The sequence below is a fragment of the Nipponia nippon genome, unplaced genomic scaffold, assembly GCF_047370975.1.
Source record: "Nipponia nippon isolate SJK-2023a ecotype South Korea unplaced genomic scaffold, ASM4737097v1 scaffold_4, whole genome shotgun sequence".
In the NCBI taxonomy this organism is placed as follows: Eukaryota; Metazoa; Chordata; class Aves; order Pelecaniformes; family Threskiornithidae; genus Nipponia; species Nipponia nippon.
Genome location: NW_028262358.1, coordinates 20497117 through 20512700, shown reverse-complemented (window position 1 = coordinate 20512700; position 15584 = coordinate 20497117). Strand labels below are relative to the sequence as shown.

The 15584-nt window shown below is 43.8% G+C and overlaps 1 protein-coding gene across 3 annotated transcripts in view; it reads right to left on the bottom strand.

The window, feature by feature from the left end:
* Nucleotides 1-5820: 5820 nt before the first annotated feature.
* Nucleotides 5821-15584, bottom strand: part of CAPN8 (calpain 8) — a 30599-nt gene continuing 20835 nt past the window's right edge. For 2 of the 3 annotated variants that reach the window (XM_087773829.1, XM_087773828.1), the window contains 10 exons: nt 14329-14540; nt 13717-13753; nt 12983-13048; nt 11982-12039; nt 11336-11400; nt 10072-10140; nt 8671-8749; nt 7628-7744; nt 6966-7024; nt 6227-6309 (listed from right to left, as the gene is read on the bottom strand). In XM_087773829.1, the coding sequence (XP_087629955.1) occupies nt 6247-6309; nt 6966-7024; nt 7628-7744; nt 8671-8749; nt 10072-10140; nt 11336-11400; nt 11982-12039; nt 12983-13048; nt 13717-13753; nt 14329-14540 (825 nt within the window). In that variant the 3' untranslated portion in view covers nt 6227-6246. Of the gene's footprint in view, nt 6067-6226; nt 6310-6965; nt 7025-7627; nt 7745-8670; nt 8750-10071; nt 10141-11335; nt 11401-11981; nt 12040-12982; nt 13049-13716; nt 13754-14328; nt 14541-15584 lie in introns of those variants that run through there. The other variant, XM_009472524.2, reaches the window with a different exon arrangement.

Below are 15584 nucleotides of genomic sequence, written 5' to 3'. Positions count from 1 at the left end.
TTCGTTATTATTAAGTTCACAACTGCTGCTTCAGATAGCTCCTTCTGTCAGGATTTTGACTAAAGGTGCTTTGCAAATTAGAGGTCAGGTTGGTACTTGATCATTTTCTCATTTTTCCTTTAATCTCCTTTCTTCTGTTTAATTAATTCTATGCTGATTCTTTCTGAAACTGAAAATATTATCCTAGTTTTCTATATTCACAGCTACCATCTCCCAGGTGAGGCTTCCCCAGCAGAAGATGGCACCCAAGGCAGAGGGGAGCATCCTTCGTGTGACACAACGCTGGAACAGTCCCCAGGGATGTGCCACCCTCCAGCACAGAGACCCTGCGGGGTGCCCCACTGCCTGCCGCAACACCGTCCACCACCAGTAATCAATCCTGTGTTTGACGAGCACTGCATTTCCTGAGCTCCAACTCCCTGCAAATTAATAGGTAAATAACATGAGCTTTTAAAACGTAGCAAAACACAATTTGACATAAACTGTGTTGGTCACAAAGCCCCTTTAAAATCCCAAAAGATCTTACCTGCTTCGGCATGTGTGCTGGGTAAATATACACAGCAGTCTAAGAGTGTGATTACAGCTTGGGAAAACATATACAGTTTTACAAACACATACAGTTTTAAGCTAGCTAGCTTAGTGATTGTGCCAGATATCTTACCGATAGCAATTACCAAATAAATCTCTTTAAATAAAGGGAAAGATTTTATTTTCTGGTCAAGCCTACATGGATAGCATTAGAGATGGATGACATTAAACCCCAAGTATCCAGAGAGCTGTGCCCAGGAACTGGCCTAGGAGTGCTGGCTAATTAGGTGGTTACGGTGTGCAGAGAAAATAAGACACACAAGTGAAAAATCTCTGGAAAACCCAAATCCTGTGCTATCTGTAGCTAAGCTGTGGCAAAAGGATTCCATTCATTATTAAACAGAGCACTCATGATTTTGTAATTAAAGCAATGTCACACTGCCCCGGTCTACTCTATTTTTCCTTTACAAGCTTCAACAAAGAAGTAGCCTGACTTCATTCAGAGGTGTGAGAGGCAATGAGAGCTATGGGTAACTTGCAATGAATCAGTTTCTTTGTTTTTGTGTCTAAATACAGGCCCTCAATGGCACAGAAGTCAGTTGCTTATTTTCTCTTCGTAGTCTGTGCTGCCACTGCCAGGGCAGTGACATTCGTGGTGGGAAGTTCAGTAGTGTCCCCATGGAGCTACAGGGTTGAGTAAAGACACAGAGAAAACACCCATATACAGTGAAATGCGTTTAATGTACTCATGTGTTTATGACACAATGAAGACACATCTTTGGAGAGATTTGTGGTGCTTTCTACATGGATAGCCTAGAGTTTTCTTGGGGACTCTACGCCCTACATACCCATGATACATGAGCTGCTTCAAAGTGGTATGTGGCCTCAGCAGAGCACCTGGGTGATGCTCCTCTTGCCAGTGGTTGTAGCTATTCCTGCTGCTCCACCTCAGCAACTGATGGCAATGTACCAGGTCTGGAGCCCCGGTATAGACCCTGTTATCTGGGTATGGCTTGCGTCTTGGCTGGCAGGGAGTGAACAACTGAGGAGGATAATGGAAATTCCCCTCCAAAACCAGTTTCAGTGATTTTTAACATATAACAGAGGAACACTGAAACATTTTACCATATCAGCTGACAAGAAGCATACAGCAGAGATAAAAATGTGACCATCTGTGCAGTTAGGAGAATAAGAGAGAGACTATCAAAAAGGATGTGGGAACGTAGGGACACCTGAAATGCTTTGTGACATTGGAAGAAATACCTCACTGTTATCTTCAATATAAGAGCTAGATCAAGCTACTCCATTTAAACTAGCCTAGGCAAACCTAATTTGGTGAGGGATCATATCAAGAAGCAGACCAGCTAGCTTGAACCTAAAGAAAGCATCACTGGTTTTGTCTGTTTTGGTTTTTTTTTTTAATGAGTAGGAGGTGGGTTAGAAGAAAGACACGAATCACCCCTTGAGCCAACAATGTAGTTTTTACACATTTAGAGGTGAGCGAATAGACAAAACCAGCAATGTTTTGCAGTTTTCCAAATAAGAGAAGAGCATCTGCTTTTCTAAGTCAGCCCTGTGTGTTATGAAGAGAGTGCACATGCCTTCTTCCCTGAAAGCAGCAAGAGTCAAAGAAGAAACCATTTTCTCCAGTTCCTGACATTGTTCAGCTCCTGCACTCCATTTTCAGATGAAAAGCTGATTTATTCAGCTCCTTCCTGGCTGTCATCCCAGCGTTTGTTCAGGTGCTTCTTTAGTCCATCTCCCAGATCCGTTCCTACAGATTATTTTCTGCTTCACGCTCTTTCTCTTCCCACAAAACCCTCCCCAAGAACCACACCAGCTAAGCCCTCCCACCCACACAGCCAGGTGATGCTGCGCTGATGGGGGCCTGCACTTCAGGTGGGAGCTGCATCAAAGATTTCAAAGACAGAGGAAGGAGTTAATGAGCAGCCAACAGTAACAAGTGAAGTAATTTGCTCTATTAAAGAAAGAGAGGATTTTATGCTGTACGTGCCAGTTATACAGAGAGAGACAGACACCATGGCAACAAGCTCGTCAGGCAGCAGCAGGGCACTACTTTAAGATTAACTATCACTGGGGACATCATTAGTGGTGGAGAAACTTCAAAAGCTTTGGAATCTGGGTTCCTTTCGCACCCAGAATCTCGCTTGCTTTTATGGACTTTATTTGAATCTCCAGTCTATAAGCTTAGGCTGGGATAACAACAACAGCAGGCTGGGATTTTGGATGCATTCTGAGTAAGCTGGAAAGGAAAAACGTGCTCACGGTGTCTCGGCACTTCCAGGCCTGCCAGGTTGTCTGAACTGTATGGAAATGAAGAACTAAAACATACCACTGAGTCAAGTTCAGTGGGATTGTCTGAAGTAAAGAAGGAAAAGGAGTTTGAAAAGGACTGCTCCTTCTGTGCTTGCTCGTAAGTCATGGATCTGATCATTAGTCTGCAATGATGTGAAAGGAGAGATCCCTCTGTAAATCTCCTGTTCTGGGCGGATGAGCAGGTGACAGATAATTGCATGTACGAGGTTGATTCTTTTTATCCTTCTAGCTCATAGGCAGAATCCCAAATCCCTGTGATTGTCTTGCACCTCATGTAGACAGATACTCTGGTGCAAAGCTGGTGTCAGATGCTGCTGTGGTAGGATTTATACCCATGGGAAGTTCCTCTATAGGCAACCACAAGACAATTAGTGCACAAGGAGGCTGGAATTCTGAATGTGAATTACATTTTACAGGAGCAATGTACAGAGTTCAAGTTTTCAGTTCACAAGGCTGCAGCACAAATGAAAACATTTCTATGGGAAAGTGGAGAGAGAAAGGAAAGATCTGAAGAGCCATTGCAGAGTTTCCATGGGAGTGTCTTTTGCCCCACCTTATTTATAAGGTGCTGAGAATGCCAGTGTTCATAGTGACAGGGAACGTATCACAAATTCATGAACCTTTGTGACTTGCCTGCATTATAATTCCCCGTGACCAAGCTACTCAAATCTAACAGGAGCTAGCAGTGCTTCACAGCTCTGAAAACGAAGCACAGCCAGCATGCAGGGTGTGATAGTGAAGGGAGTCCAGATGACCAAGCCCTGGCTCAGCCCACCATGCCCCACTGCTTCCACAGGAGCTGCTGCAGGCATTTTAGTCAGCATGCATTTTAGCCAGCATGCGTTTTAGCCCCATCAGGACTAACTGAGAGAACTGATGAGCACAGGCATTTGTTCAGCTTGCAGCATGAGGAGGGAAAATAAGGTGGACGTTAATCATCTTTTTGCAGATGTGTCAAGTAAAAAGGAGAAGTGCATTCAATCCCATGAAAAGGCTTATTTTTGAGCAGTTGTTCTCTGAGACCTGACAGCCAAGTGCTGTGCTCAAAGAACAAATGAAAGAGGAGGTGGCTCCTCTGGAGCTGCCTGCTTCCCAAAGATAAAGGAAGATGGAGTGCAGCACTGTGCCCATGCTGTACAGGAGGGTGAGAGTCATTGAGATAACTGTGAGAATTATTGTGGTGGGGGCATCTTGCTTGATGTAAAGGGAGAAGAACTGGGAGCATGCAATGGATTTCTGTGCACATTTGAGTTTTCCCAGTCCTGTTGAGTAGGAGGCCTCTCTGTGATCATAATTGGAATGAACTCAGGAATAGCGCATGTGAGCAGAAAGCAAATCCAAAGCTGCAAGCAGTTAGCTAACCCTGCTGCATGGTTAGTAAGGAGATGTGTTGCATACTCAAGATACAGGGCAGGGAAGGACACGTTCATCTTACTGAAGAGGCAGAGCATTCACTAGAAAATTGTCAAGGTTTTGGAGACTTCAGCTTGCCCCACATAGCTCTGTCTTCCAGGCAGGTGGAGGTACGTAGACATCTATTGTTGGTCAGCAGGCAAATATCTACTATGAGAAACTGGTGGTACCCTAAGACAGATGCGTGTATGTCATGGCCAGCAATAGGTGCACAGGAACAGCGGGGGAAAGCCTATGATTCTCCTGCTAGCTATTTTTACCCTGCAACCTGAACTAAAAAATATTTATTTCTCTTTTACTGGGAGAGGACCTCTAAATGAGAGCAGCGAATACCATCTGTTAGAAAGAGAGAGCCATGCACTGAAACAGGTCATACATCCCTTTTAGTTAGACAGCTGTAGCCAACACCAAGAAGAAATGCTGGGAGATATTAAGCAGAGGCTTGGGGGCTGTCACAAGGTATTCTGTGTTGGGAGACAGGAACTGAACAACAGCTTTCTTCCTGATTAAAGAGCTTAGGATCAAGCAGGCATGAAGAAAGGTCCCTCTCAAACAGCACTGAAGAGAGAGGGGGATGGAGCCTTGGCCCCACATCTGCCTTGGGGACACAGATCTCTGCCTGCACTCCTTCCACTCCCAGGGAGAAGGGTCAAAACATGTCATCTCATCAGATCATTACGGTGAGTTACAGAAATATTTTCCAATTGCTAAAAAAGATGGCTAGATTATCTTGCCTGCATTGTTGTGTTATTACTCTTTATAATACCATGAAATTAAATGCAGGGGGATTTTTTTTTTAAGGACAAAGGTTTTACAAGATCTTAGGAAAGCATAGCAGTGTTAGCCAGCAACTATTAGGTTCAGTTTCTTCTTTAAATTGTGATCGACATTAGTACATTCCTCGCACACTTAATCTCCTGGACCCCCTACATGTGCATTTTTTGTTCCTCCCCTCACACTTGCCTTCATGAGCTTCTGGGCTCCAATCACTCACCTCCTAAAACTCCAGACCTCACCTTTGGGCACAGAAGTAGACATATGGACAAGCACTCACAGGAGAAAAACTCAGCTGAAATAACTGCAGCAACTTGCCTATGGCCTTCCATCCTTGCTCCTTTTCCTGGAAGACTCAGCCAAGACTCGTGGACGAGTGCCATCATGTTTGCCTAATTCCCTGTTCATCACCGGGGCTGTGTCTGTGCCCAGTTCCCCCGTGCTCTCAGCAGCTCATCATCTGCCTCCGAGCTCCTCACCCTTCTCATGCTTCTGCGGGCACTTGGCACAGCCAAAGTGGACAATTGGCTGGGAAGGGAGGTAGCCAGAGCAGCAGTGCAAATTTTGCCCAGGCTCTGAGCACGGGTTTCTCTGTGAAACATATGCTTGATGTTGCAGGCAATGGAGATCACTTCCAAGATTTTGAACACTGCTGAACTTTGATGCTCAGTCAGAAGTCAAACCAAAGCCACCTGGGCCCATCTGCAGTAAGTCAAAATTTGTGACATTTCAGCGTGACACACAGAAATACTCTTTGGGCAGGAAAAGTCTGAGTTGGTTTGTTTTATTTGTTTGTTTATCTTTTTTGGTCCAAGAGCGTATTTATTTTCTAGCTGACAAGAGATCACTTCATTTTTAGCAGGCTTAAAATAACTTGCCAGTAATAAAAACAAGTTTCTCTCTCTGCTTTCCGTAACATGGAGAAGCCGAATGAGTGGTTCCATGTTCAGAAGAGCCTCCGAGGTCTCTGCTGAATTCATCAACTGTGGTTCAAACCAGTGTGCAGCATAGCCACTGAGGGAGAAACAGAACAAGGAGTCAGACCATCTGGAAGGTCCACAGGATGCCACCAGGGCACTCCACCACAGCTCTGGGAGAACAAGCTGGGAAAGGCTGGAGCTGCATTTTAATCTGTTGTACATGCAGAATCCATCTGCTCTGGAACTTTGGGGAAATTTATTGCCAGGATCAGCCTCAGACATTGCAAGTGGGGTCTCTTCTGAGGGAAGACCAGTTCTCCAGGGCAAGCTGTGTGACCTTTGAAAAATTCTGGGGTCAGAGAATGCAATGTACAATTTCAGCTAGATTTAACTAACTGTGACTGAGGGTCACGAGGCTTCCTAGCCATCCTCCTCCCTTTGAGTCAGTCTTCACCTGAGAGAACTAATTGGATGGACCTCTTGGGGCCCCTTCCAGATGTTTCCTGAGATATATTTGTATTCTGCAAAGGGAAGACTCAAGCTGATTGTTTTTATTACAGCTTCAACAGGAGAAATTTGCATTGAAAACAATGTGGGGAAGAAAAAGGCCTGGCATCTTAAAAGGTCTCTTCTAATTCTGGCAGGTTGATCAGTACATTCTCTGCCAGACAAGAACAGCTCCCTGCTGTGTGTTTTCTAATGAATTGACCACTGCCCTCTGAAAGTAGACAGTGAAACACACTGTGTAAGCATCTTCTCAAGCAACCTTACGGGTTTTGAACATATCTTTACTTTTTTTCTCATTTAAGGTAAATGTTCATTCTACTAATTTGGACAATCCTTCCAAGTTGAAGAGCCTTTTCACATAAACAAACTTTCCCTTTGAAACACTATTGAGTTTACCATTTATAATAATGATTTTAAATAAATATATTTTAGTGCTGTCCATTGCTGTAGCTTAACCAGATGTTATTTCAATCTGACCAGCCTCACCTCAGCCAGAGAGAGCTGAATGACTCCACTCTTGTCTTTGTCCAGGACATGAAACACTTCTGAAAAGTAGAAGAGCGGGAAAATACATTGGGTATCAACCACAGAGTCTGAAAAAATGTAGAAGTCTGGCTTTTTGCCATGATCTACTGGAAATCTAGACTGGTTCTGTAAAAGAATATTACAGCTGTTCTTCTTTCCTTTTACAAGTCATTTCTAAGCTGCTTCATCGGGCGGAGTAGTCAGATCTACAGCAGCAAACTGAGAGTTGGCAGCAGGACAACTATAAAATCTGATGCGGTAGCATCTGGTATGATCCAGGGACAAATCTGTAAATCAGGTCTGAGTAAGGACTGTAAATGATAAATGGTACCATTTACAGGAGATGGGACAACTTGGGGGCCAGAGCACTGACCATAAAGTGTAGATGACTGTAAAGCAGAAGAGGATGATATGTTATGAAAACATGTCCCCCGTGCTCCATGGTCATTCAGACAGAAAGGCTTTTGCTATTACTATGCTGCTTTCTCCAACAGACAAAATTTTGCTGGCAACCCTCACATTTCCATGCAATTTGCTACATTCACAGTTAAAAGACAGCAAATACTTAATGAAACCCCAAAGTTTTCAGGAACTCCCCTTGGCTGATGAACAGAGGCACTTACTGAACAGGGTCTCCAGGCGGATCATACAGGCCACAAAGCCATCAAAATCAATGGTCAGCTTGCTGCAGGCATAGCGGGTGACAATGCTGTGCTGCACCTGATTGTTGAGTGTGAAACCTGAAGGGATGGGAAGCACAAGAATCACTGACGCAGCAGGTTAATACGCTGTCTTTGATGTGACTTACACATGGACTGCTGCAGCTGCAGGCAGACCTGGGTGAAGAATTGAGGACTCTTCCTCCCAGAAGGTCTGTTGGACTCCATCACCCACCTCTGCTGTGGGTCCTTTCCAAAGCCCATTGTGCTGGGTGAAGAGAGGCATAAAGTTCTCCCACAGCATTTTGTCAGACTGCATATTTCACATTGTTTCACAGCATAACCAGTCCTATGTTCCCCAGATAAACCCCTAATTAGTGAGTCTTGGTGCTGCAGCTGAATAGCAGTGATTGCAGCAGAGCCAATTGCTCACATAACACATTGGGCTCTATTCAGGCCCATATTAGTGCTATTTCTGTCTCTGGATCATTCACATAAACTCCACTGAGCACAAGACAGATCAAAAAAACAGTGCTCCTCTAGATGCCCCTGAGCTGGCAAGCACTGCTCCAAAAACAAATAGCACACATCAGAGAGGATATCACTGGGGCATGCCTTGATCAGGCTTGCACCTTCTCTAGTGTAGAGAAAGGTGGTGGGAGGAAATGGAGGAAAAAGAGGATTTGGGCATAGCTCTGAAAGAGGACAATTAGATTAGGAAATAATGAGGCCAAAAATAGAGCAAGTAATAATCAGATGGATAAGCAATGGTCACAGCATGGACAAAAATATCAGTGGTTCATAATGCAGAACAGAGGATGGGGTTTGATGTATATAGCAGCAAAAGGACATAGCGGTATGTGACTGTCAGCAAGGGAGAATGGCACTGGCAACGCTGTGATCTAGGAGACAGGAGGGAAGCAAAGCCATTAAAGGCTCCACTGTTCTTCCAATGTTTGGTGGGGGGACTGCAGTGATCTGACAGTGTCCCCAGGCAGCACACTCACCTGCCTCTCTGAGGGCATTTCGCATCTCATGGGAGTCAATGGTACCAGAGTAGTCAACGTCCACTTTCTTATAGATCGCCTGCAGCAGAGGAATGAGGGAATGAGGAAAAGGCTTTTCAATGTGTGCTCACGCAGCAATGTGACGGTGCAAGCACAGGCAGGCAGGCTTTGGCTTTCATGGCTGGGTAACAACGGTAGTGAAGGCATGGTAACACAAGGCTCGCCAGGAGGTAGCAGCCAGAACAAAATAACCAGGGATCCTCTAGGGTTTAACCTTGGTTTGCTAGCCCACGCTGCAGCCCATGCCCTGTCATCCTCCCTGCTCCCGTAGTTAGATTAAAGCCAGGGCATTCGTGCCTACCTCTGTTTGTGTCCACACCATCACTCTGCTGTGCAGACACAGCCTCAGGCTTCTGATGGCTGGGACAGGGGCTGCCCCTACCAGCCCAAGCTCCTACTCTTGGAAATGTTAATGAGCAAGGGAAATGTTTCAAGCAGCTACTGGCAAGCAAGGCAGACTGGGAAACGCGTTCCCATGGGCTGGCAGCCTGCCTGCCTTCATGTTACATAGTGGCAGACAGGCCATTGAAGAAAATATCCTATCATTTGGCAAACACTGCAACAGACAAAGTCCGTTTTGCTTAATATTTCAGATGAGATGACAGATGCTTCCTACTGCCAGCAGGTTTATTATCCAGAATTAGAAGCCACCCAGACCTACAACTCAGACTGGAATAGGCTCTCAGGGCTTGCTCTGCCAACACCAGCCTCAGGACAGAGCTGGTGCCTCTGGCTGGAGGAGAGGTGAACATCTCCTCATGAAACTCCAGGACAGATGCTCTGTGCTGACCAGCAACAAGCATGGTAGCAGCAGACTTGCCCAAAAGGGATATTGTCAAAGCAGGTCCAAATTTGACCTTCCTTTAGACTGCTTAATTCAGGGTGCACGTCTTGGGATATTAAATCCTCTGTCAGAAAAATAATTCAGCACTTCTACAAGATTTAAAAAATACAAAGCCAGGTTTTTGTAGGTCCTAAAAATATGTATTTCTTGTGTCTGCTATTGCTCAGCTGGCAATGTAACATATCACAACAGCAGACATGTTCATATGAGCTTTAATACAGCAGGCAGCAGACAGCTGTCTTTGCCAGCAATAAAAGAGGGTTAATCTGGCTTTCCATAAGGTATTGCAAATTATGGAGAGTGGTGGGGCCAAGGTGAAAGAGGATCTGCTTGTGTCCTTTTAAATTAGAGGTGTTTCTGAGCCCTGGAACAGACTCCAGCCATGAGAAGGAAGGCTTCCAAGTATATCTGCCTGTGGTGGCTTAACCCTGTCTCAGTTCTGGATATGTGCTTCAGAGCTGAGAGGGAAGGGGAGACAGTCAGAAATATTATGTTACCAAATACTTTTGAATCTTCATCCAAAGTGTCTTGAATTCTACAAGTCCCAGTGTGCCGGTCCCATTGGTCTGGGGATGTTAAGGCATGGTTCAAAAATCAGGATTCCTCTACCCTTAGCAAAACTGGAGAGCAACCAGTTCTGATAAAAACAAATCACCCATCACAGTGTCATCTTAATGCCATATTCATTCTCATTTGCAGTACATCTCCATCTCACACAGACATGCCCACAGCTTTACATTCGCTTAGTTAAAGGCATGCCAAGAATTTCTAGGCTAACTGCACTCTCAAGGAATTATACATGGGATTGCTAAATATATAAGCATGACCAGATCCACTTGCATTTTGTACAGTTAGCAGTAGATTAAAGCCCTTAGGGAAACAAAGGACTGGCCTCGCAGCGGACAAGTGTTGGAAAGCAGGGACAGGAACTGCAAGTGAACAGAGAGTCAATAGTAGGCTACAGAGTCTTCCCCCATGTCCTTCAGGACCTTGAACATCCCTTCCTATGGAAAATTATGCAGAAACGAGTTGACTCCCATGATGCTGGACTTACTGAGTTGCCCTGTTTGGCAGGCTCTTGAGTGCAGGGCAAAGGCATCACTTCTCCTAACAGCCAGTGACCCACAAGATCCACAGCTAATCCCTGCTGACCTCAACACAACCACATCATGAGACCAACATTAGTGTAATCCTGGCAGCATGACTCTTGACCCTTCCAGTGCACTGGCTACCTTCCCAGCACATCAAAGGTGTACTGGGCAGATGTGCTGACCTCTCCTTTTCCCTTGGCTACGCAAAGCTTATTAGCACTCGTGTCCTACAAGCTATGCAGAAGGGAGGGAGGCACAGCATGTACTCATAGCTCTCCAGCCTGTCTCTGCTGCTTTGAGGTCTGTGCTCTATAAGCAGTACCTGACCTAGAGATGGAAGTTGAGATTATGCTTAAAACCTGCCTCCTGCCAAGCACGCTGTGTATGCATCTGAAACAGATGCATCCAGGCAGAAAGTCCCTGCTTCTCCTCCCTGCTATTTTTAGGGAAAAGTTTAGGCAATGAGAAATGCAGAGCAGGTGAGAGAAGCAGCCGATGATTAAATGGTTCAGGTTTCTGCCACCCTGAGCTGATAGAGGTGCTTGCTGCATTTTATGCCTCTAGTCATGCACCTGGACAACGGAAGTGTAAACTTAGCCTATCTTGTCAGGAATTTTTGCAAAGGAGATCCAGAGACTTTAAAGGTGATGAAATGGTGTTCAAAGGATACATCTAAAAGGCTGATCATCTCCCTACACGTGTTAATGTTGAATCCATCACTTTTAACATCCTTTCCTGTATAAAAAGGAGGTAAAAATCCAAGTCAGAAGTACTTTTAGATAAATATTTTTCTGCAGGCAACCTTGGAGATGTCAGCCACCTTAAAATCTTGTTAGCAAAGTAAATGCTCTGCCATTTCTTCCACTATTTCCCTTCAGCAGATTAACATGGCTTTTTTGGCGCTGGGGCAGGGGATGCTATTGTTCTTGGGAGTGGTAAGCCTCTATCTGTCCACAGAAGTTATGCAGCAGCATAATAATACCTTCCCATGGTGGTCATCCCAAGAAGGGTCAGGGAATATAGTGCCGCTCTGGGACATCAGCTGGCAGCTCTTGGAAGGGGAGCATCAGGTGGTACTTTTTCCCCTCCATATTAAAGGTTCAACAAGCCAGGAGAATCTCAGCTGGGAGTGGAAAAAAACTCAGTTTTTCATCACCCATAGCTGATAGAGCTGGGTTTTGCTAGCACAGATCCCATCTGCGTGCTGATGGACCCAGGCACAGACATTCACTCTGGCCAAAGAGCAACTTTATGTCTCGCCATTTCAGCACGTGCCTCTCAGCTCCATTCAATGGGAACTACATAACATTACTTACTCTTTGCCAGAACACGGTTTAGGATAGTTTGAAGTTCAATTGCAGTCACTTCACAGTCCTGGACAGAAAACGTATTTTAGGTGTTAACACAAAAATTATTTGAAACAAACTATATTCATTTGCTGTCAGACATCTGGGGACTATTTTCCTTCCAACCCTTATCTAAGGCATGTAAACCTTTAATTTTTTTCTATCATTTTACATTTACTATCAGACATCACATGGAGGAGGTCCTCACAAACCATATAATATATCCTAGCTTTTCAAACGGGAAATAAGGCGTTTGTTAGGTGCCATGGTGACATAACCTGGTAAATGATAACTTTTTAACAGGTTTGACTGAATTGGGTGACTGCCTGCTTTCTCAGCTGAAGAGGTTCAGGAGAGCATTTGAGATTTTCCAGGCTTATGGAAACTGCAACCAAACAATACTAAAATTGCCCTCTCAAAATTCAGAAAGGTCTTTCTAACTAATGAGATGTTTTCCCTCTTCGGTGCCAGTGGCCACCTGTTCATTAAGAGAAAATCTGACGTGAGAGCCACAGGCTGGCGCAGCAGGGCTTTGTAGATACTGAGGTTTGTCAAATACAATAAATAGAGAGAAAGTTCAGCCAAGAGTTTTTCCAGTTCCCGGGGCTTCTAAACAAAAAGGAAGGAACTGGCCAACTAGGCAATTGTCAGAATTATAGACTAACTCCACAGGTAGTTTATTTCACCATGGGATAATATTTTCACAGTCCTCATTCCCATCACCACTGTTTTCAAAGTTATTCCATGCCCCGCATTACCGAGGGAACAAATCACATTTTGCACCAATAAAAGGAAAAATGTACTAAAACTGTTCTATTGTAAAATAAATTGAACTGAAACTGTGAGTTAATAAAAGGGGAGAATTGCTTGATTTTTGGAAGACTAGACAGTAAAAGGAACTGGCAAGTCAAATATTTGCATAATCGTAACCGAGAGGTCCCAGTCTTTTTCTTTCACTTCAATCCACTTACCTCTCCGGAGAGCTTTTGAAACAGAGTCTTGAACTCATCATCTATGTCTTTGTTATCGACGTGAGGCTAGAGGAAAGAGATGACCGAGAGCGTGGTTTACAAGGTGGTTCTAGAAAGCAAGCTGTGGATATCGTAAAGCAGCTTTACAGGGGACTATTTACAGCAATGGAAAATGAGCACTTGCTCTGCAGCAATGGCGAAACAGAGTCACTACTTAAATCACGACCAGCCAGGGGCTGGCTTCAGTTGGAAGTAAATACTTTCTAAGACTGATGAAAAAGTTTTCTTCTGCTACCAAAATAGTTTTATAAAACAGCTGCAGTGAAATGTTGCTGTACCTGGCCATAGCAATTCGGCAGTTCCTTGGAAGTCTGCTTTTGCAATTTCTCTTGGGCTTCAGAAAGACTATTTGTTTCTATGAAAAGGATCATTCGGTGCCCTCCCCACCTTCTTCTACCTGTACTAGATGGAAGGACAATTTAATGTGTTCCAGCCCAGTCTACAAGGGTGAAGTTTCTGTTCTATATGGGCCCAGGTACATGAAAATGCACGTGAAACTAAGCCACGGAGATACGTAAAGAATCCTGATAACCAAAAAATATTTTTCCTGAGCACAAACATATACTGTGATCTCAGCTCAAGGTAAAAATAAAAATCTCATCCCTGTTTTGCCCCCACATTATGAAAGAAAAGTCTGTTAAAAAAAAAAAAATCTGCCCAGTTAAGACATTTACCTCATATGGTTTTGCAGCCACCACATCACCAATCATCCTAAGGAAAAACAGAAAAAAATAAAACAACAAGAAATGACAAATCTATCATTTGCCCTTAAAATCATTAGCAAAAGAAGCTGTTCTAATATAAGGTGTTACCAAATGCACAGAACAAGCTCTCAGGTTTCCTGCTTCCTACACCTCTGTCTGTCCCACCTCTTTGAAGATATTTTCCTTGGGAAATCCAGCCTTGTTGTTCTTCTCTTGTATCCAGACACCTGTTTTTTCATTCAATGGCTGCTATCGATACAATCCTTTTTAAAACCATCTCCTCATCGTCATACTCCCAAATCCTCCACTCTTTAATAAATTGTGGGAACTTCTACTTCACAGACCTGAGGGATCTAGTTACCACTTGAGTGCTTGCTGGAGGCCATCTGAAGAGCCATGACTCTCTATCATGGATGTGCGTGTGCCACATACAGTAGAGTACATAAGAAAATACATCCTAGAAAGGGGCCTATATTGCTGGTTAAGGGAAAAGATAGAGCACGGGATGTGGGTGCAACACCTGACCTTTTCCTTTATGTGCCTCACCAGCAGAAGAGGAGGCTTTACAGAGGAGATACTCACTGTGTTTTAACATGTTTCTCAGAAAAAACTCGCAGGCAGAAGTCTCCATTTTTGTAAGGCTCAAAAGTGGACGGCACAATGAGGTACTCTCCCCGGGGCAACTTCATGCGGCTGGAGACTTCACGCAGGTTGACATAAGGATCAGACCGGGCTGCCGGTTGGTTCCTTGCGAAGAAAGCACGGTTCACATGAATATCTGTGTTATTTTCCAGCTGTGGGAAATGTGTTTTTGTTAGAAACCATTTGACAATTCACTGGTAATACAGCTGCCCTGTTGCAGTTTCAGTGCTTTAAAGCCATCTCAAGTTTTTCTTAGCATAAAATAATAAATCTGTGAGTGACGCCGTAAAAGATAACCACCAGGGTTCTGCCATGGGAAACAGTCAGGCAGATAATTAGAAGGGGAAAGCATCTTCCTTTGTAAAGATTATCTTTTCACATGCCTCTTTACAGTCTGTGATATAAAATAAATAAAAAGATCATAACGTGTGCTCATATCTGGCCAAACTAGTACCTGCTGTACTTAAGTCGTCAATGTATTGAGCATTTTTTGCTTTCAAAGGCTCATGAACAAATTTAAATTTCAGAATGTTTTTGAGCAATTTATGGTATGGGATAGATCTCCTAATTGCATAGGACTTGTAGTCTCTGATTTATTTAAACAGACAGAAAATAATATTAAACAGAACACAGTAGTAGTCGCAAGGGTGAGACTTTTGGGGCCACATTAGATGATTTACCCGACTTCTATTAGCAATACTAAGGGTATTCCTTCGGATTATGTCGAAAATAGTACTTTTCCTTAATACCAATATACTATTAAGCAAGTGAAACATTGCATAGCTCACAAAACAAAACACCAATGTAACAAGAAACAGTAGTATAAGAATAACATCTCTGCTTTAAACCTCTGTTCATGACTTTTGCTCCACAGGGATGTCTTTCAAAAAGTGTGATTCAATGATCCACAAAAAGTGCGGTGTGGTTGACACAGGGTGGGGAACATTGCATAGAGATAAGATTTCTGGCTGTCTAAGATCACAGCATACAAAGATGTTATCAAACATTTTATAATCATTCAGTTTTTCTGTTGTAAATTGTAGAAAAATACAGGTTTTTTTTCCTCTTTTGTTCTGAAAGTAAGATTGGACTTGGTATCTATTCAACAACCCCATCCTTTCTCCCCACTCAATCTTAAGCTAAGTGGGACTGCAAAGATTAAGAAGCCAGATCTGTATCTTTTTCAATATATAAAG